Here is a 19,715-nt window from a genome sequence, read left to right on the forward strand (position 1 = left end):
GGCTATGGAATTCAGTATATCAACGTACGTTATTTACGTAGTTAGTACACGTGTAAGTTATATAAATACATTTTAATATGATAACGTTTGCAATGCCAAGGGTAATAAATAAAAGTATTAAAAAAAAAAGGATTTTTTACACTGTTACATTTTTGTTATATCTGCTATAGTAATAAATCAAACCGATTAGTATAGATTATTACATAATTTCTGTCATTTTTAGGGTTCCGTAGCCAAATGGCAAAAAACGGAACCCTTATAGATTCGTCATGTCTGTCTGTCTGTCCGTCTGTCCGTCTGTCCGTCTGTCCGTCTGTCCGTCCGTATGTCACAGCCACTTTTCTCCGAAACTATAAGAACTATACTGTTGAAACTTGGTAAGTAGATGTATTCTGTGAACCGCATTAAGATTTTCACACAAAAATAGAAAAAAAACAAATTTTTGGGGTTCCCCATACTTCGAACTGAAACTCAAAATTTTTTTTTTCATCAAACCCATACGTGTGGGGTATCTATGGATAGGTCTTCAAAAATGATATTGAGGTTTCTAATATCATTTTTTTCTAAACTGAATAGTTTGCGCGAGAGACACTTCCAAAGTGGTAAAATGTGTGTCCCCCCCACTGTAACTTCTAAAATAAGAGAATGATAAAACTAAAAAAAATATATGATGTACATTACCATGTAAACTTCCACCGAAAATTGGTTTGAACGAGATCTAGTAAGTAGTTTTTTTTTTATACGTCATAAATCGCCTAAATACGGAACCCTTCATGGGCGAGTCCGACTCGCACTTGGCCGCTTTTTAAATATTTTATTCTATATTTAGCAGGGTTTTTCAATTGCAAGAAAATTATTCTCTGGTGTTTCGCTTAAATATACGAGACAATATCTAATAATTATATGTATAGGTAATTGGTCCAGTAGTTTCGGAGAAAATAGGCTGTGACAGACGGACAGACAGAGGCACGAGTGATCCTATAAGGGTTCCGTTTTTTCGTTTTGAGGTACGGAACCCTAAAAACATTAAATGCGCGTGTATTTAAACAAATATAAAAACTATTAGCCGCTTTAAACTTTACAAACAAAACATGTACGTCCAACTTGTCTGTTTTCTCTGTGTTGTTACCGACGTTCTGAGCTCGTCTGTTTCCGCGGCTCGGCATGTTCCAAAACCGACTTACTGTCATTCAAATATAGAAGATGTTCCGCATTTTGATTGGAGGGAATGCGGCGGGGTAAGTCCGGTGAAGGACCAAGGTCATTCGTGTTCTTCTTGCTGGGCCTTTAGTGCTATTGGTAAGTCTGTTTTTAATATACCACCATAAATATAATACATTGGACGGTTAATTACGACTCTAATACTTCTATTAGGGTATTTATTATTTTCCTACTAGTCAAATCAGTTACTTTTTTAGAACTGTCAAAATTACATCGTGACGTCACGGTCAACTCACCTACTTTCTATATTTCTATCCGATTTATTAAATAGAACTTGTGTTTTAAAATAACTCCTGTGTTTTTAAAGCTGGTCAACCAAATCTTGTCAGTAAAAAAAGGCGCGAAATTCAAATTTTCTAAGGGACGACATCCCTTCGCGCCTACATTTTTCAAATTTGCCGCCTTTTTCTACTGTCAAGATCTGGTTGACCAAGTATTCAATAATTATAGGGTGCTTTATTTCATGCATAGTGTGAAATAATTTATTTTATGCTTATTCCTAAAGCTGGCCATACACATTAGATTAGGGTATGCCTGCGCAGTTTTGCCCGTACAGTTCAACACAGGCACACCCTAGTATCTATGGCCAGCATTAGGACTACGACGTTGGAATAATAATCTCACTTAACAGAAGTACTTATTTAAGATCATTTTGGACCATTGTTGAGAGCTTTTGGACTTTAATTTGGGTGGTTTTAAGGATGACTCACGTTAGGCCGGGCCGTGTCCGGGCCGGAGCTTCCGTTCCGGAGCTTCGTTTTCTATGGAAAGCATCACTTGATCACCTGTCATCTGTCATAGAAAAGTACGCGCCAGAAGCTCCGGCCCGGACACGGCCCGGTCTAACGTGAGTCACCTTTTAAGTCCCACTGATTACCAGTCCGCGGACGATATCGGCCTGTCAGTTAGAACCAAAAGTTGCCAGTTCCGAACAACTGACAGGCCGATACCGTCCGACGGACTGGTAATCAGTGGGTCCCTTTTACGTTGTATTAAAGGCACAACTTAACAAATAATTAAGACATAACCAATTTTCAGCAAATATCGAGAGTCAGTTTTGGATGCAAGGTCGCCACTACATCCTTTCAGAGCAGTTCCTATTAGATTGCAACACTATGAATGCCGATTGCAATCACACGGTCAGCGTTGTCCACACTTTTGCGTAAGTATTGCTGTTTGAGGAGTTATTGATGCCTTACAAGATTCTATTTGGCTCTGAGATAGTATAGTTACAAGCAGCATAGGTACATGCCGTTAAAAAACAAGAAATTAAATCAGACATAATATGTACAGACGAGAACCGAATGAATTGTCTCACGTTAATGCCACTCAAAAATAAAGTTACATCTTATCTTATAACTTTAAACGAGCAATTCTTGTATATTTATTTATCTACATATATTTGTATGTATATTTCGGGGATCTCGGGAGCGGCTCTAACTATTTCGATGAACTTTGCTATATGAGGGTTTTCGGAGGCGAAAAATCGATCTAGCTAGGTTTTATCTCTAGGAAAACGCGCAAATTTGAGTTTTTATATGTTTTCCGAGCAAAGCTCGGTCTCCCAGATATTAGGTACTTATATAACATATCTTCCGGTCTCCACAAACAGTACTTCACGAGTATGACGCGTATCTCGGCCATTGCCTCCCTCGGGCTGTATTAAATATAAATAAAAATAAATAAATAAATAAATAAATTCAGTGGGATACAACATTTGTGCTGGTATGTTACATATAACATAATGCGTTCGTCACGGATAGTCAAATAAAATGTTAAACCCTTTAAAATTGAATATCCCTTAATACAATGAAATACAAGTATGTAAAAATATAATAAAAACAATTCATTCATTAAACATTGTTTCAGTGATATAATAACGAATCTCGGCGGTGTGCCGTTCGAGTCACACTACCGGCCTTACAGTGGATCAAAGTGGCATTGTCCGCAGCACAAGCCTCGGTTGGTAAACGTGATTGGGCTGAAGCGACTCAGGCCAGGAGATGAGGATGCAATGGTCCAAGCTTTAAGGGAAAATGGGCCTCTTTCTGCTGGTAATGATAAAGATAAGATAAAAAAGATAGGGGTCTCTTATTGTTTCCCAAATAGTTTTAAGTCATAATGTATTGTTTGCCCGCATTTTCGTTAGTTTTAATTTATTTATTTGGTTCCAAACGCGTCACTTTTCAGGATTGCCATAAAACAAACCTAACCTAACCCATCTATAGGATAACCTTACGAAAATCCTGAAAAGTTAACGGTTTCAGTTTTATGACTAACTAGCGACCCGCCCCGGCTTCGCACGGGTATTTAGTTCAACGAATTTACACAAAACCTTTACAAATTATACACCTTCCTCAAGAATCACTCTATTGATAGGTGAATATCGTATGAAAATCCGTACAGTAGGTATATAGTTTTTGAGTTTATCGCGAACATACAGACAGAGACAGACGCGGCGGTGGACTTTTATAATATGTATTGATGATTGATGATCATAATATGACAAACAATACTATGACTTAAATCTTTATGGGAAAAAACAGGACCCCAAAAGATAGTATTCAAGTAGGCATATTACAATGCGCGTATGAACGTCAAATAAAGCTACACCGGCTCCAACCCTACACCTCTGCCTAAAGGTACCTAAAGGTTGACTGGTAGAGAATGCTTTTGGCATTAAGTCCGCCTTTTGTACGATAAGTTTTTCTTTTGTGCAATGTTTAAATAAATAAATAAATTATGGAAAATAGTTTTACATAATTTGATGTATATTTACCATAGCTCTATGCTTCCACGTTTGATTTTTTTATCAAAAATTCCTTGTTAAGTGGGGCCTTGAATATTTTAACATGCAACATATTAAACTGAAACATAGAAAAGCCATTACTTAAATTCTACAACGAAGTTTAAAAGTTTCGGATAAATTTGTGTACAGGTGAAAAAGTGGATTCACCCAGGGCCCCTATTCGAGATGTACAACTGTCAGATTTCGCGTCCACTTCAATTCAACAGTTGAAGGAATCGCAAGTTCATCAAGTGCGGATAATATGTCATTTGGTACAACCAATAATTCAACAAATATCAACTTTGTTTTATTATTTTATTACTTTAAGGTTTATAATGGTTTGGTTTGGTTGTCACCGAACTGTGGATTGTTAATGTCAAATTTTGACACAGGATTGTTCCGATTCAACGGGAGTTCAACACCTGACACGAGTCAAAAATCGCTTGTCGAATAAGGCCCCAGGAAGCTACCCCAACGAGTTCTAGCACCTCTGAGTATTTTTTGGTAACTTACAGGTATTAACGACAAAATGATGTTAAGCCCTCGCGGCTCTACAGATATAGATGAACCCACGGAGGATCAGTGCCCGCCGGAAGGTCGGAACCACGCTGTCCTTATAGTTGGCTACAGCGTCGCTTATAGTAAGTTTCTATTTTTTTTTATACCTATTTTTTTTTGGCTAAAAACTTAAAACCTATGTTATACCTACATGTATTAGTACTTATATTAACATTAAAACCAAGTAATCAAAAGTTAGAACAAACCTACCTACCTGTTGTTCTACCTTAGAGGTGGCCAAGGGGCGCCATAAGCCTTCAGGAAGAAGTGCATATACTTGGAAAAATTCGACCTATGCCGCTGTGGCCCGATGGCGGAATGGCACAGGCACCTGCCGCGATAGCAGAGGACGCTGGTTCGATTCCAGCCTGGGGCACTGGAGGCCTTGGTCACTTTTTCTTAGTAGGTAATTACTAGGTATATGACATTTATTTAAGTTTATAATCAAAAGTTATCGGGCCTAATATCGGCTTCTTTGCTTTAACCAAGTGTAAAAAAATGCGTCATTGCGTGATTTTCTGGAATGCCCCTTTCAACCTCACTAAGTAAAAATTTCAATTGTTTTTTTAATAGGTCCTGATGGTCGAACGGTGCCATATTGGATCATCAAGAACTCTTGGGGGACGGACTGGCCGCAAGGGGACCAGGGGTACTACTACCTCCGCCGAGGGACCAACGCCTGCGGCATCGCCATGGACGTGTCTTACGCTAATGTTGCAGTAGATTAACTCGTGGGGGGGAGGCCTGGGGAGGGGGGGGAGGGGTATTACTACCTCCGTCGCGGGACCAACGCCTGCGGCATAACCATGGACGTGTCTTACGCTAATGTTGCAGTAGATTAACTCGTGGGGGGGAGGCCTGGGGAGGGGGGGGGAGGGGTATTACTACCTCTGTCGCGGGACCAACGCCTGTGGCATAGCCATGGACGTGTCTTACGCTAATGTTGCAGTAGATTTACTCGTGGGGGGAGGCCTGGGGAGGGGGGGGAGGGGTATTACTACCTCCGTCGCGGGACCAACGCCTGCGGCATAGCCATGGACGTGTCTTACGCTAATGTTGCAGTAGATTAACTCGTGGGGGGAGGCCTGGGGAGGGGGGGGAGGGGTATTACTACCTCCGTCGCGGGACCAACGCCTGCGGCATAGCCATGGACGTGTCTTACGCTAATGTTGCAGTAGATTAACTCGTGGGGGGAGGGCTGAGGGGAGGTGGGGTATTACTACCCCTGCGGCATCGCCATAGACGTGTCTTACGCTAATGTTGCAATATTGCAATAATATATATAGATATAGCCCTTAGGCGAATGCTGTGGAATATACATTTTTCTATTATTAAGTGTAAGGCCTGAGTGGACGCTCTTGTTGGGCGTGCAGCGGGGCGGGGCGTGCGGTGTGCATGTTAAGCAAATGCAAGCGTATAGGAGCGGCCTTAGTGCACGCTGCTCACATCACGCGTGAGCCCGACGCCACGCTGCACGCCCCGCCGGACGCTCGAGCGTCCACTCAGGCCTTACACTTAGACTTTTAAATGAAAAACCTACATACATACACCTTGTTTTTATTTCTAAGATACTAAATTCAACACTAGGGTTTACTACGCTTTAAAAATAATTTACAAATAACCACCACGCACAGAGCCATTGATATTAAATGTAAGTATACAGGTATCATTATAGAACCTGTTCCAAAAAAATTACAAGAGTCAATAGATAACCTTACCTACAAGCTTAAATAGAAACCTTACCTAAATAGGCTCGGCCTATAAATGTGAAAGTTATTTAAAAGTTTAGGCATGCCTCCATCTCCAAAAGATGACTTCGGATTTCGATAAAATTTGTCAGGACAGGATTTCAGTTCTACCTCTAGTCTAGTCTTATGTAGCCTTAGACTTCATATTTTACGCTAGTACCTAACCAATAACTTAAGAATAAGAATAAGAATCTTATGTAACTTAATAGGGACCGTGCGCGTTGGAGTGTCTGCCACCTTGTGGCCTGAATCGGAAACATATGTGCACATGTACATTGCCAAAGCCAGTGCTACCATCTACCATTCTCGTCGGTATGTTTCCTTGTGCATATTAGGTTCTGCCATCTTGTGGGGTACATCGGAAGCATAAACGACACATTTACGCCTCGCGCCAAAAATCTGACAGCTCCTGTGCTGCCGCCTATAGTTCCTGCACGGGACCTATATTAATTATTTTACTTATTACATACAACACAACTTTGGGAACCAAATCAAATTATTTTATTAAAATAATGCTAATGATGTGGCGGGGTGGCCAAGGCCCCAAGAGGTTCAAGGCGTTAGCCCAGATTGCTAAAGACGCTGCGCGCCGATTCGAATCCGGCCTTCACCACTGGAGGGCTACGTCACTTTTTCTTTAATATATGACATCTATTTCAGTTTGAAAAATTTTTTTTTGGTGCCGTTAAAAAAGATGTAATCGTCTTTCGGTAGATGTCGCTATACGCCACCCCAAAGGCGTGTATGTGTCGCAGGGAAATGATCAAAACAGAGATTTGAACAAATCTCTAAGGGATATGATCAAATCACGCAGGATGTTAAAATGGCGAATCCATATCATCATTTCCCTAGAAAAATTCAGTCATTTGACCAAATCACTGACTCTGTTTAGTGAAAAGACAAAATCGGCCAATAAACGCGAAACGCTTTTTCATTTCACTAGATTTGTTTAGGGATTTGACAAAATCCCTAACCACGACAGTAAGTTGACGAAACGAACTCAAAAAGTCAACTAGTTTTATCATTTCGCTAAACAGGTTTAGTGAAATGAATGATAAAGTCTCAACTGGAAGATGGTATATGGTGATTTGATTAAATCTCTGAACGGCTTAGTGAAATGACGAAAGCTAGTACAGAATACAACAGTTTACAGTTAAGCGATTTGGATTTGATCAAATCGCTTAACTCTCTAACTAGATTAAGTGAAATGGTAAAATAAAATGTCAATAGTATTGTATCAAAGTTGTTTATTAAACCAGCTATTTTAATCTGATACAAGAATAGGTGGTTGTAAACTGAAACATAATAATTAATTATTAAGAGGGATTGTCTTTTTAATTATTATAATTATTATTACGCTGCACAAACTTCTTCAATGATAATTTTAACTTGTAGTACGTGCTTTATCATGTAGCCTGTTCCATGAATGTTACAGAGAGGCAAAGCCAAAATTAAAAATATGTATCTGATTTATGAACATAACTCCTACGTTGAACGATTCCCGCGCTGTCAACTGTCAATGTCATTGTGTTTATTCATGTTAGCCTAGACCATTAGGGCTTAATAAAATATAACTTTTTTAACAGGAAATAATAGTAAATATATAATAAATATGTGAAAAAATAAAATATTAGTGTACGACAGTCCGACCAATTACAAAATTGGAAGAAAATACAAGAAGACTGAAGAAGAAAATGCTACTTTCGCGACCAAGGTCAAAGGCGGCGTCGTTTCGTGGATAGCATGACTATCCACCCGGACATGTTGCATATCAAAATAAGAATCTAGCAGGGCATGGACGTAGGTACCTACTTTTTATTTTAGGTCTGCATCATCATCTCCATCTCCGCCAGCGGCGTAGAGAAAAAAGCGATTTTCGCGTGGCGTATAAAAAGCAATCTGTGCCCTCCTCGCTCGCCAGCGACCGAATGTTTAATACGTATCTAAAATTCCGAAAGGGAAATAAACGCAAAGTAGGAAATACAGTGGACCCAGTATCAAGTGCTTATTTGTTCATGATTTTCGACGTTTGTGCTACTTGTGCATTCTGGATTTTTTGGAACACTATTCTAGCTAGGTGTATATCTGTCCGCTAACTGCACATGGTGACTGAGCTGTGCACTGCATTCTGGAGCACTATTCTAGGTGCGTCTGTCTGCTAACTGCACACGGTGGTTGTGCTGTGCACTGTGCATTCTGGAGCACTATTCTAGGTGCATCTGTCTGCTAACCGCACACGGTGGTTGCGCTGTGCACTGTGCATTCTGGAGCACTATTCTAGGTGCCTCTGTCTGCTAACTGCACACGGTGGTTGTGCTGTGCACTGTGCATTCTGGGCCACTATTATAGGTGTGTCTGTCTGCTAACTGCACATGGTGACTGAGCTATGCACTGCAATCTGGAGCACTATTCTAGGTGCATCTGTTTGTAAAATGGCTATACTAAGCTTTTTGGAGTACTAACCTAGGTATCTCTGATGATATTTGAACTTGGCAATCTTTCACATACTAATACTAGGTGTGTTCAATGCCAGTATATTTGGGACATTGTGGTGTTGTCACTTATTCCTTACTAACAGCACTGAGATATGGCTCATATCCTACCTGCCAATGGCAGTGGACTTAAGGCCACAAGTCTTGCTAGAACTGGGTTTTGTGGCCCCATGAGTTAATCAATGTGGTATGCCAAATTAGGCCGTCTCTTGATATGTACTCATCTTCAAGTAGGTGAATTAAAATATTTATTCTTATTTCAGCAAGCAAGGAATTAAGCGAGTAAATCTTGACATCGTGAGACGGAGGCACCAGAAATCTGGATATGGAAAAATCCTAATAAGACAACCTCGTTGTTTGTTTTTTCAGATGTATAATTAAGAACATTACAAAACCAGTATGACCCAAACAAGATTATGCAAAAATAATCTGCGCTGTAAAATTTTATTGGCAGCGACTTGAACTGCGGCTGGTGAGATGCTTGTCAGTAATGAATAAGGCTAAGTATTTGTTTGCTAACTGTGATGATTTAGCTCTCAATCAATTTTGTGCTGCAACCGGCTGTCGCTTTTAAGTGACTGACTTTCATTTGTGTGACTGTCATCACTGAGAATCTTCGCTAAGGCAGCGGTCCTTTAAATACTATTAAAGCACAATAAATGGCATTAGAGATTTCTTTAAAACATGCTGTCGACAAGTGATATTATAAGAAAATCTAACAGAAAAACTAATAGCTTACGGCCCGGTACTTCAACTTCAAGGGCTCGATTATCAATCATATTTTCCAATGTATGTTTTGCTGTTACTATTTGTTTCATATAATAAAGTGTTCATTTAACATTACAACATACAAAAAACCCTGGTCAAAAGCAGCGATAAGGAAGCGGAGTAACACTTTCCTCTCTGCAGTCACAATGTGGTCGCACTCAAGTGACATTACAACAGCCTGTGTTCATTTAGAACAAATTCTCAAAAGCTGTGGTTTATTTAAATACACTTCTTTAATTGCAGTACCATCATATTTACAAGGATTCTGTCATACAAAATTAAATTTTTGTCTGTGCTAATACCTAGAGGCATTCCGAAATATGATCAATTCTGTAAAATTGATAGTCAAATACTAGAAAACTATGTGACTGTGATATATACTGTGTGTATATGCCTATGATGTCCTTATAAAATAATGTACACTTTATACAGTTTAATATTGACTTCAATATTTTCTCTACCAAATCCTAAGAGAAATAAATACAGATACCTATAGAAGAAGTAAATTTATTGCAACTAAGCAGTTTAAGTCAACAGGGAATTGGAACTGTTATGAAACTAATGAAGTAATGACATAAGTCCTTTTATTAGACTATTAGACTAGGTGTCGATATGTGTCAGACCTTTCATGAAGTGTCTAAGATCTAGAGGTCACATAATGAGCAATTGTTTAGATTATATATCTATTGTTGAAGCTTATTATTATAAATGTTATTTATACCATGTAGGTGCATACATATACAAGATACACTTAATTAGTCTTGATACCATTACCTATATGGAGCTATAATCAAATGAAATTAGCTCCTTAGTACTTACCTCAGAAAGCTTAGTAATACTATAATTATTTCTTTAGCCGATAAGGATAAATACAAACTTAAACAACAGATAAAGTCCTTTATATATTGGTCACATTGTAATTAGTTTTAATGAACTTTGCTCATATAAATGGGTTGTTGTACCTATAACTACAAGTTATAGGTACCTATAACTACAAGTTATAGATATTTAAGTTTGGCTAATGAATATGGTTATGTGTGTATTTAAAGAGCTGAATAGATAAAAGTACCTATACTGAATTTCGTATATTTTAAAGAAATACAATGCCAATATATCACCTAGTGTGACATAATTTGGTGGCTAATTAAAATAAAGGGTTATAAATATATATTTTTTCCAGATATTTAATTACTTACGGTAATACTTACACCCGTGTGGAAATTATTAAATAAGCCTAATAGAATGAATTAGGTACATTAATTTTGTTCAGGTTATGGTGGTCTTGTTTATGTTTAAAGACCCTCTTTTCCGGTTTACCACACTGAGATACATCTGAGAGAAGACAACACAGCTATCGCAATTATTTATAAACCGGTGAAATGAAATACAGTATTTTTTATGTCTAGGAACATTAGCAGTGGTGTGAAAAGAGAAATTACAATATTCTACTTAAATGCTATATGTGCTTTAAGTGTCATAAGCTGATTGAGAGAAAATAATGTAAGATTTCAGATTTAACGCAAATTAAATTTGAAATTCTTACAACATTTTGGAAATCCATATACCTCACGAGTTATTGGTTATTATATAAATATCCTGGTGAAGTAACCCAGATGTTTTTTCTACATAAGTAGATGCTTTTGCAAAAAATATTTTATCTATGTTTTCCTTCCAACTGAAACGAAATCTAAGGTATTAAAATTTAGGAAAAGTAGAAGGCATCAAGGCACGGTCATTGTAACTACTCAGTTTACAAAATATTTACACGCATATGTACATATAATTGTATAAGATTTGCGCCCCAACTCTCATTTATAAAAACATATTTTATTAACTGGTTTCAAGTTTCAACAGCGGTTACCCCATTATCCATTATCCTGGTTACCCCAGTGTTATCCAGGAAGTGCCATCAGCCATCACTGAAGGAGAAGAGGAAGAGGAGAAAGGAGTACAGTACGGTGTAATCCCTTGCGCCCAACACCGTCAAGCACACACACACACACAGTACACACTTGAAATACTGGTGTATGTTATGTAAAAATAATTACATTAATTATTTTATGGCATCTGTTTCAGAAGTGCTTGCCGTTTTTAATAGCATTATGTAATGAGGGTATAGATGTGTAAATAATTGTAAATCTGCTCTTGTGCTTTTATTGGGGAATAGGCTCTCCTCAAATGATAGAATTGAACACTTTATGAAGAACGTTTTTTCGATTACACCAAACTCAACCTTAAAGTGTGACCTAGTACCCTTAATCGGTCTTAAATTATTTATTAACAATGTCACCAACTAATGAAAATCATTCATTACAGGATTAAGAAAAAGTAAAAAATTACTTTATCACTTTTATTAGCTGTTGTGATTGTACCTATACAACGTGCAAACCCTGTCCTTGAAAAAATATCAAACTTTACTGTTATTCTGATTGATAAATTTCAGCAACCCTTGCTATCCATAGCATTAATTTTTTCAGGGAAAACACTAATTTCAAATTGAATGAGGTGTAAAACATTGATTACCTGTATATATAAATAACGAACAATAATATTCGTGATGGTAGTTAACTTGTTAGTGATTATTTATTGCCCTCAGAATCATGAAAAAATCACTTCCCAAACGATTTGTAGAGGGATTACATAAGTCAACTCTTAAAGATTTGTATTGATATATTTTTATTTTCATCACCTATTTAACCTGTTATGTGTTGTGTCAACCGTAAATCGTTTAGGAGTTGGTGGAAGAAAAACATCAAGGTGGAGTGATTCTTGTAATGATTTTTCTCAATTTCATAATCATGGTTCCATCCAATAATTTTGGTAAATCCTTACTATGATAAATGAGAAAATAAGTGTTACTTAAAGGTGTAACCAACAATAACACACTGCCAAGAGTTGCTTATAGTTGTTGTATTCGCCAACAGATGCATCTCATGCTATCCTTTGATTTCTTTCCTATAATAATTAAGTTGTATGTGGTATTTGGTGGTATAAATGAAAATACTTACCTATTAATAAATAAGGATCAAATTATTTTTGTTTCAACTATCTATACTATACGATAGACAGTTTGATGAAATGATATCACTAGATCTCTAAATAATGTTGTAAACTAAATATACATACCTATATTTTGAAAATAGTTAATGATAACTAAAAAGGTACCTAATTTAAAATGAAATAATAAATCATTGTTAATCAATGATTTCATTGTTGTAATACAAAGCCAAAACAAACTTTGAATACTTATCTCTAAACATCTACAAGTTAAAATTATCATTGAAGAAGTTTGTGCAGCGTAATAATAATTGGAAATTAAACGAACTTACCTGTAAGTGAAGTTCATTTCAATTATATTAGCTGCACAAACTTCGAAATGATAACCCATCCCACCCAGTACCCACGTTGTCCTGAGACAACCAGGGATTCGTGTACCTATAATCCCTGTCAAAGTTATGGCAATATTGGCTTTGCTGAATTGGGGGCCAAGTTGTTCCATCTATTGGCATATTCACTGCCAGCGTGAGCTAAAAGCATAGCGGATACCATATGTTTTTTCCGCTTTGTAGCGATAAGTACCTAAGAATAGAGAATCCTAGCGGGCTACTGGCAGTGAAAGTGTTATGTCTTGGCTTGTTACTCTAAACTAAATGACATTGACAGTTGACAGCGCGGGAATCGTTCAACGTAGGAGTTATGTTCATAAATCAGATACATATTTTTAATTTTGGCTTTGCCTCTCTGTAACATTCATGGAACAGGCTACATGATAAAGCACGTACTACAAGTTAAAATTATCATTTCGAAGTTTGTGCAGCTAATATAATTGAAATGAACTTCACTTACAGGTAAGTTCGTTTAATTTCCAATTATACCATAATTTCTTACTACAATAGACCATGGTAAAGTTACCTTCTGATGGTAAAGTTGCCACTTGCCAGTTTTGACGGTAATGAAAAACGAAGCTACAAGTGCGTAAACGTAATTTTAATTGAGTACTTTCCTCTACTTCAAATTAATTATTTCACACGTGCACGTGCACGTGCAGTTATTTTCAAAAAAATTTACTTAATCTAGTCAGAGATTTGATCAAATCGCTTAACTGTAGAGAGTAAACTGTTGTATTCTGTACTTGCTTTCGTCATTTCACTAAACCGTTCAGAGATTTAAACAAATCACCATAATTATACCATCTTCCAGTTGAGACTTTATCATTTCACTAAACCTGTTTAGCGAAATGATAAAACTAGTTGACTTTTTGAGTTCGTTTCGTCAACTTACTGTCGTGGTTAGGGATTTTGTCAAATTCCTAAACAAATCTAGTGAAATGAAAAAGCGTTTCGCGTTTATTGGCAGATTTTGTCTTTTCACTAAACAGAGTCAGTGATTTGGTCAAATGACTGAATTTTTCTAGGGAAATGATGATATGGATTCGCCATTTTAACATCCTGCGTGATTTGATCATATCCCTTAGAGATTTGTTCAAATCTCTGTTTTGATCATTTCCCTGCGACATATGCATAAAGGAAGGAATGGAAAGATTTGCGAGATCCTGGTAGGCTTCCGTAGCTCAATTGGTTAAGAGCAACACACGGATTGTGGAGGATGCGGCTTCAAGTCCTGCCGGAAGCGTAACTTTTTCCATTTTTAGGGTTCCGTACCCAAAGGGTAAAAAACGGGACCCTATTACTAAGACTTCGCTGTCCGTCCGTCCGTCTGTCACCAGGCTGTATCTCATGAACCGCGATAGCTAGACAGTTGAAATTTTCACAAATGATGTATCTCTGTTGCCGCTATAATAACAAATACTAAAAATAAAATAAAATAAATATTTAAGGGGGGCTCCCATACAACAAACACGATTTGTTTGCTCTATTTTTTGTTGATGGTGCGGAACCCTCCGTGCGCGAGTCCGACTCGCACTTGGCCGGTTTTTTCCTTTAATATAAAAAATATTTCAGTTTATCTTTTATTACAACTTCGATCTTACATCTTCATTAAAAAACTTAACAATATGGGGTACAATGAACTCCGGATTGCTCAAATGGACGCTGTGCCCGCCCGGCACGTTGACCAGCAAAAAGCGCTCATTGGTTAATCTCTCTAACATATTGACATGACAGTCGAAGAAGGTGATCGGTGTTTTATCCTCTGTAGGTACGAGACATAGTGTGGGAGTGGGGGTGGATAGGATAGAGTACATCATGTCTTCTGCGATGGGGGATACGTAGATCTTTTTTGCTTTCACGTCCCATGTGAACCTGGAAAGATACAAGGGAATAAAGTTTTGTGAAATTTTTGATGCAAGCTTTTATCGCTGTATTTTCTTTTAATAGGCAACTTATACTCGTCGAGAGAGTTCTACCAAATCCAAATACCTATAATTAGGTTGCGTTGTTTTATCACAGAGTTTCTTTGACCATGTCCTGATCAGCTCGATGGTACAGTTATTTTACGATACAATAGCAAGAAATAGGAAATTGACCAATTACGTATTGGCACGTGTATCGTACAACGTTTTACAAAATATATGTGACGTCCCACGGATAAAGGTACCTTATGGCCGTTGGCGCTTACGCTATTATTAACGCCGCTCCGCCGCCGCGCGCTATTATTATTGCGGCGCTATGCGACGTAAGCGCCAAGTGCCATAAGGTACCTTTTGCCGTGGAACGTCACATATGGCACTTTAAATTTTCGACGTAGTTACGTAATGTGCTTATTATAGTACAGGGTGTCGTTATGGAAAACCAGGATGTACTGTAAAGCAAATAAATATGCTGAAGTCGAATATAACATTAAATAAGCTACTCACCTATAGTCTCCGTCGACTGATTCAAGGCATCGAGACGCCAGGATAGTGGCGTCTTCTTCACTCACGTCTCGAGCCTTGGCAAGGGATTCCACTGCCTTCTTATATGTGTAGGTTAAGGGTGGTGGAGGCCTGTAAAATAAAGGATGTAAACCTCCATAGACCCAGAAGCATTTGTATTGTTTTTGAATTTGGAACCCTTAATTACTCAAGGAAAGTTCAAAATATTTTGGAATATGTACAAAAATTTGTACGCTGGGTCTTATGAGGATAAGAAGCGTGGTAATTGAGAAATACCAAGACTAACGGAAGCCTGGCGTAGAAGGCAAGCTGTTTTACTTCTAGGTGTCTAAAAGGAACCGATTCAGGGGTTTTCTATGCGTTATTAATTTCTGAAAATCGTAAAATAAGGGACACCCTACTATTCAGTTCTTCGGATCCGGGTCCCTTTGTTTCCCATAAAGTTTTAAGTCATAATGTATTGTTTATCATATTCTCATTAGTCATAGGTACCTGAAACCGTTAACTTTTCAGGATTTTCGTAAGGTTATCCTATAGTTAGGTTTGTTTTATGGCAATCCTGAAAAGTGACGCGTTTCTGAACCAAATGAATTATGACTAACGACAATGCGGGCAAACATTACATTATATGACTTAAAACGATTTGGGAAACAATAGAGACCATCTTCGGATACTACATATTAGAAATAGCGATGGTAGTCTTAGCTGGCGATGCTGACGTGGAACAAGTCCTTCGGCAGTTCGACCAGCCCGTGCAGCTGGATGCTGATGGCGCCAGCCAGCGACACCAGCCTTCGTAATCTACACATTGCTACTTGGTACTTACTGGAAATAGCGACGATAGTAGCTGGCGATGCTGACGTGGAACCAGTCCTTCGGCAGTTCGACCAGCCCGTGCAGCTGGATGCTGATGGCGCCAGCCAGCGACACCAGCCTTCGTATTCGGCCAGGGTATACTGCGTTGTAATATGCGCCTGCGATGTTAGAAAGTACACGTAATGATGCTCGTATTATAACATTTATAACTCCAGACAGGTTACAGGTAGCCAATAGACATAAGAAGTGTTTATTTTCGTAAAACACTTTCAAATATATATAACACTTAAATTTAAAAAATTGGCCTATGTCGTAGTCGCTCGGTAGGGTGCCCAGAAGGCTGGCCGCATTGCCCCGCTGGATGGCGATGCTGATCCGCTGGGCAAAATATTGGCCAGCCCTCTGGTCACCAGAAGCCTCTATAACAGGTTACTGGCGTTCCAAAATTTAAGCTCTAAATTTGTACAAATTGTACAAGCTATACCTGTCCACGTGCTAACGAGCTTCCACACACCGAAAGAGAACGAGACAAAATTATGTTCAACATCAAGTATAACAAAGATGAATGTTATGCGAAAACGAATCAACAAAAAACAGATTAATTCGTAGATAATGAAATAAACATGGGAGATTTTTTGAATCAGAATCAGAATCAGAATTGTTTATTGCACTCATATTAGTATACAGATCTTAAAAACTACTTAGTACCTACAGTTCCACATGAACCCTGTAAGGGTATAGCAATATACTTAACACTTACTTTGTGTTCCTTATGTACCTATATGAGTTAGCGACCCGCCCCGGCTTCGCACGGATTACACAAAACTTTAACATATTGTAGAATCACTCTACTGTTAATTGAAAACCGCAAGAAAATCCGTTTAGAAGTTTTCGAGTTATAGCGAACATACCTACATACACACACAGACGCGGCGGGGGATTTTTATTTCATAAGGTGTAGTGATCGAGTAGAAAAATACCGTGAAAACCAATAAAGTATGATGTTCCGCTCCCATACAAGTTTGGCCCAACACTCGCTAAACATGGGTGGTATATAGTTAGGCTCCAAACATGAAATGAAAGTCCCGATAGCTATTAGAAATTCACGGACACTTCACAGAACACTATAAAAGCGGAATTTCTCTACGATTTTGAGGTTAGGAATTCTGCCTTGTAAGGAAATAAGGTGCCGTAAATAGTGTAAACATATCGATGATATTGGGCGTTTAAAGGCTGTCAAGGAACAAAAATCGAATGAGTTGGTATTAGGTTAATACATAATTGTTTTTTGTTTTAAATACTCACTAATGAGATACCCCATGGAATGAGCGACACAGTAGAAAGTATCCCACCGTAGTTGCTCAACTATCTGCCGTATAGTTTCCACCAAATGTAGGGGGGATATAGGCGGTCCCGGCATCGTGTCCGAATGTCCGTGGCCTGACAATGAAACGATAAAATTAGTAGCTCTGTAAGAAAGATAAATATAAAGATAGAGATCTATCTCGATAGGGATAGGGATAGGGATAGAGATAAAGGTAGAGGTAGGTACTAGCCTAGTAGGCTAGGAAGTCGTCAAGTGTACAGTACCAGGCAAGTCAAATGTGACGTAGTGGAAAGTAGCAGGCATGGCGTTGGCCAGGGGTATGAATGTGGCTGCTGTATCCATGAATCCGTGCACCAGCAGAATTGAAGGCAGCGAGGAATCACCCCAGGACAACACTGGAAACAACTAGTTGATTAGAGTTAGACTAAGATAACTCTGCAGCGATTTTGAGAGCACAGACTACAAGACATATTATGACGTAGAAATAATTTTCACAGTCTGTGCTATTGGAATCACTGCAGATCTTGGTTTAACTCTAACATGCGATGTGCCCAAATAAACATTAAAAGTATTAAGAAAGCATTCAATAACATTTTCCGTAAACGGTTTATTTTTATTACAATAAACATAGGTACAATAACAATACAGTAACTATTGACACCTTACATTATTTTTATTTATTTATTTAAACTTTATTGCACAAAATATATACAACAATGTACAAATGGTGGACTTAATGCCAAATGGCATTTTCTACCTAAATATGCAAGTAGGTGAAGAGAAAAAAAATCTAACTGAATATTACCAAACATTAATAAGAATACATAAAGTCTGTGCGGAAAGAGAAGAGTTTTGGAATGTATTGGGCCCCATACATTTTACGACTCCTCCCTTTCCGCACAGACTCTAATATCCAGAAATAAGTATAACCTCCTGGGACTAAATGTACATTACAATGTACATTCGTGAAATCTAATTTGAACCTTTCATGAACCTAATAGGGTTCATTTTTTAAATTAGTAAACTTTAAGGTGTATTCGGGTATTTCCGAATGACGAATAGTGGCGGATAATTCCAAAAGCTGACTCTTACTACAACGGAATACAATGATTTTCGGAGTTACCCGATTTCCGGAATTACCCGAATAAACCTTATATGGTGGGTTTTACGAGGATACTGTTAGGTACTTATTATAGTACATAAACAAGATAAACAAACTTACTTGCTAACTTTCCCCAAGGCACATTCAAATACCACTCTTTCATCGCACTTTTCGCCATTTTTTACCGAGTTTATGCAATTAAAATTTATCAAAACATATATTATATTACTCAATATGAATCTACCTACACATGACGAATTCATTTGACAATTCGCTATATTATAAATTATCTATTCTTTATCGAGTTTATCACCACGCAACAACCACGATATGGGATGATAACAAATAAAAACAATACAAGTTACAATAATACTTACTAGTAAAGCCCATTGACGTATAATATCTAAGGACGGGCTAAAATGGGGCACTAAACATCGCACTAGTTCAGCGGTGCTACCCACGAATTCCAGCCAATCGTGCAGTCTAACGCGACTAGTTGCGACCAATAGCGCGCGTAATGCGAACTCGTCAACCAATCGCGCGCGTGATGCGAACTCATCAACCAATCGCGTTGTAGCGATTTCACACCGCTGTACTGGCCCCTGTCATGCCTCATTATTATTGCCCGTAAAGCCAGTCCCTAGATATCTATGTCAATGGTAAAGCTATTATTTTCATGGACAAATAAAGAGGAACGCAAAAAAATACTAACTTTGAAATTACTTTAGGTGCTGTAATTGTAATCCAGTAATTAAACCTTTTTTTTGCGTTCCTTTAAATTTGTCCATGAGCATATACATATAAAGTTGTGAACATTACACTTTATTTAATGTGGAAATTTTTGTTGTGTATTTTTTTTTTCTACTCAGAATCAATCTCTTAAAACACATCGACTTATTTTTGAAAATTGCAAAACTGGTATTATTTCAGCGTGCTTTATTATTAAAAAATATATAAGTAATTATACTTAAATTAGTGAACCGCGTCGCCTCTATGAGGAGCTATCAAAGCGCCTTGGGCTTTCAATTTGTGTAAGAATATCCGATAATATATATTTACCGT

The 19,715-nt window shown here is 37.9% G+C and overlaps 2 protein-coding genes across 2 annotated transcripts; one reads left to right on the forward strand and one right to left on the reverse strand.

Annotated features, from left to right (window-relative positions):
• The first annotated feature begins 1,194 nt into the window (after window positions 1-1,194).
• LOC134659831 (putative cysteine proteinase CG12163) lies at window positions 1,195-5,295 on the forward strand. Its single transcript, XM_063515539.1, has 5 exons — window positions 1,195-1,299; window positions 2,260-2,383; window positions 3,091-3,275; window positions 4,525-4,650; window positions 5,141-5,295. Exons 2-5 carry the CDS (start codon window positions 2,283-2,285, stop codon window positions 5,293-5,295), a joined length of 567 nt encoding a protein of 188 aa, XP_063371609.1. The 5' UTR covers window positions 1,195-1,299; window positions 2,260-2,282.
• A 9,252-nt stretch (window positions 5,296-14,547) lies between these two features.
• Window positions 14,548-18,831, reverse strand: LOC134659832 (serine hydrolase-like protein). The gene is made up of 6 exons (XM_063515540.1): window positions 18,774-18,831; window positions 17,815-17,946; window positions 17,530-17,664; window positions 16,235-16,382; window positions 15,391-15,519; window positions 14,548-14,836 (listed from the first exon to the last, which is right to left on the reverse strand). Exons 1-6 carry the CDS (start codon window positions 18,829-18,831, stop codon window positions 14,548-14,550), a joined length of 891 nt encoding a protein of 296 aa, XP_063371610.1.
• Between the last annotated feature and the right edge of the window lie 884 nt (window positions 18,832-19,715).

This window comes from Cydia amplana, chromosome 25, assembly GCF_948474715.1.
Source record: "Cydia amplana chromosome 25, ilCydAmpl1.1, whole genome shotgun sequence".
NCBI classification, from domain to species: domain Eukaryota; kingdom Metazoa; phylum Arthropoda; class Insecta; order Lepidoptera; family Tortricidae; genus Cydia; species Cydia amplana.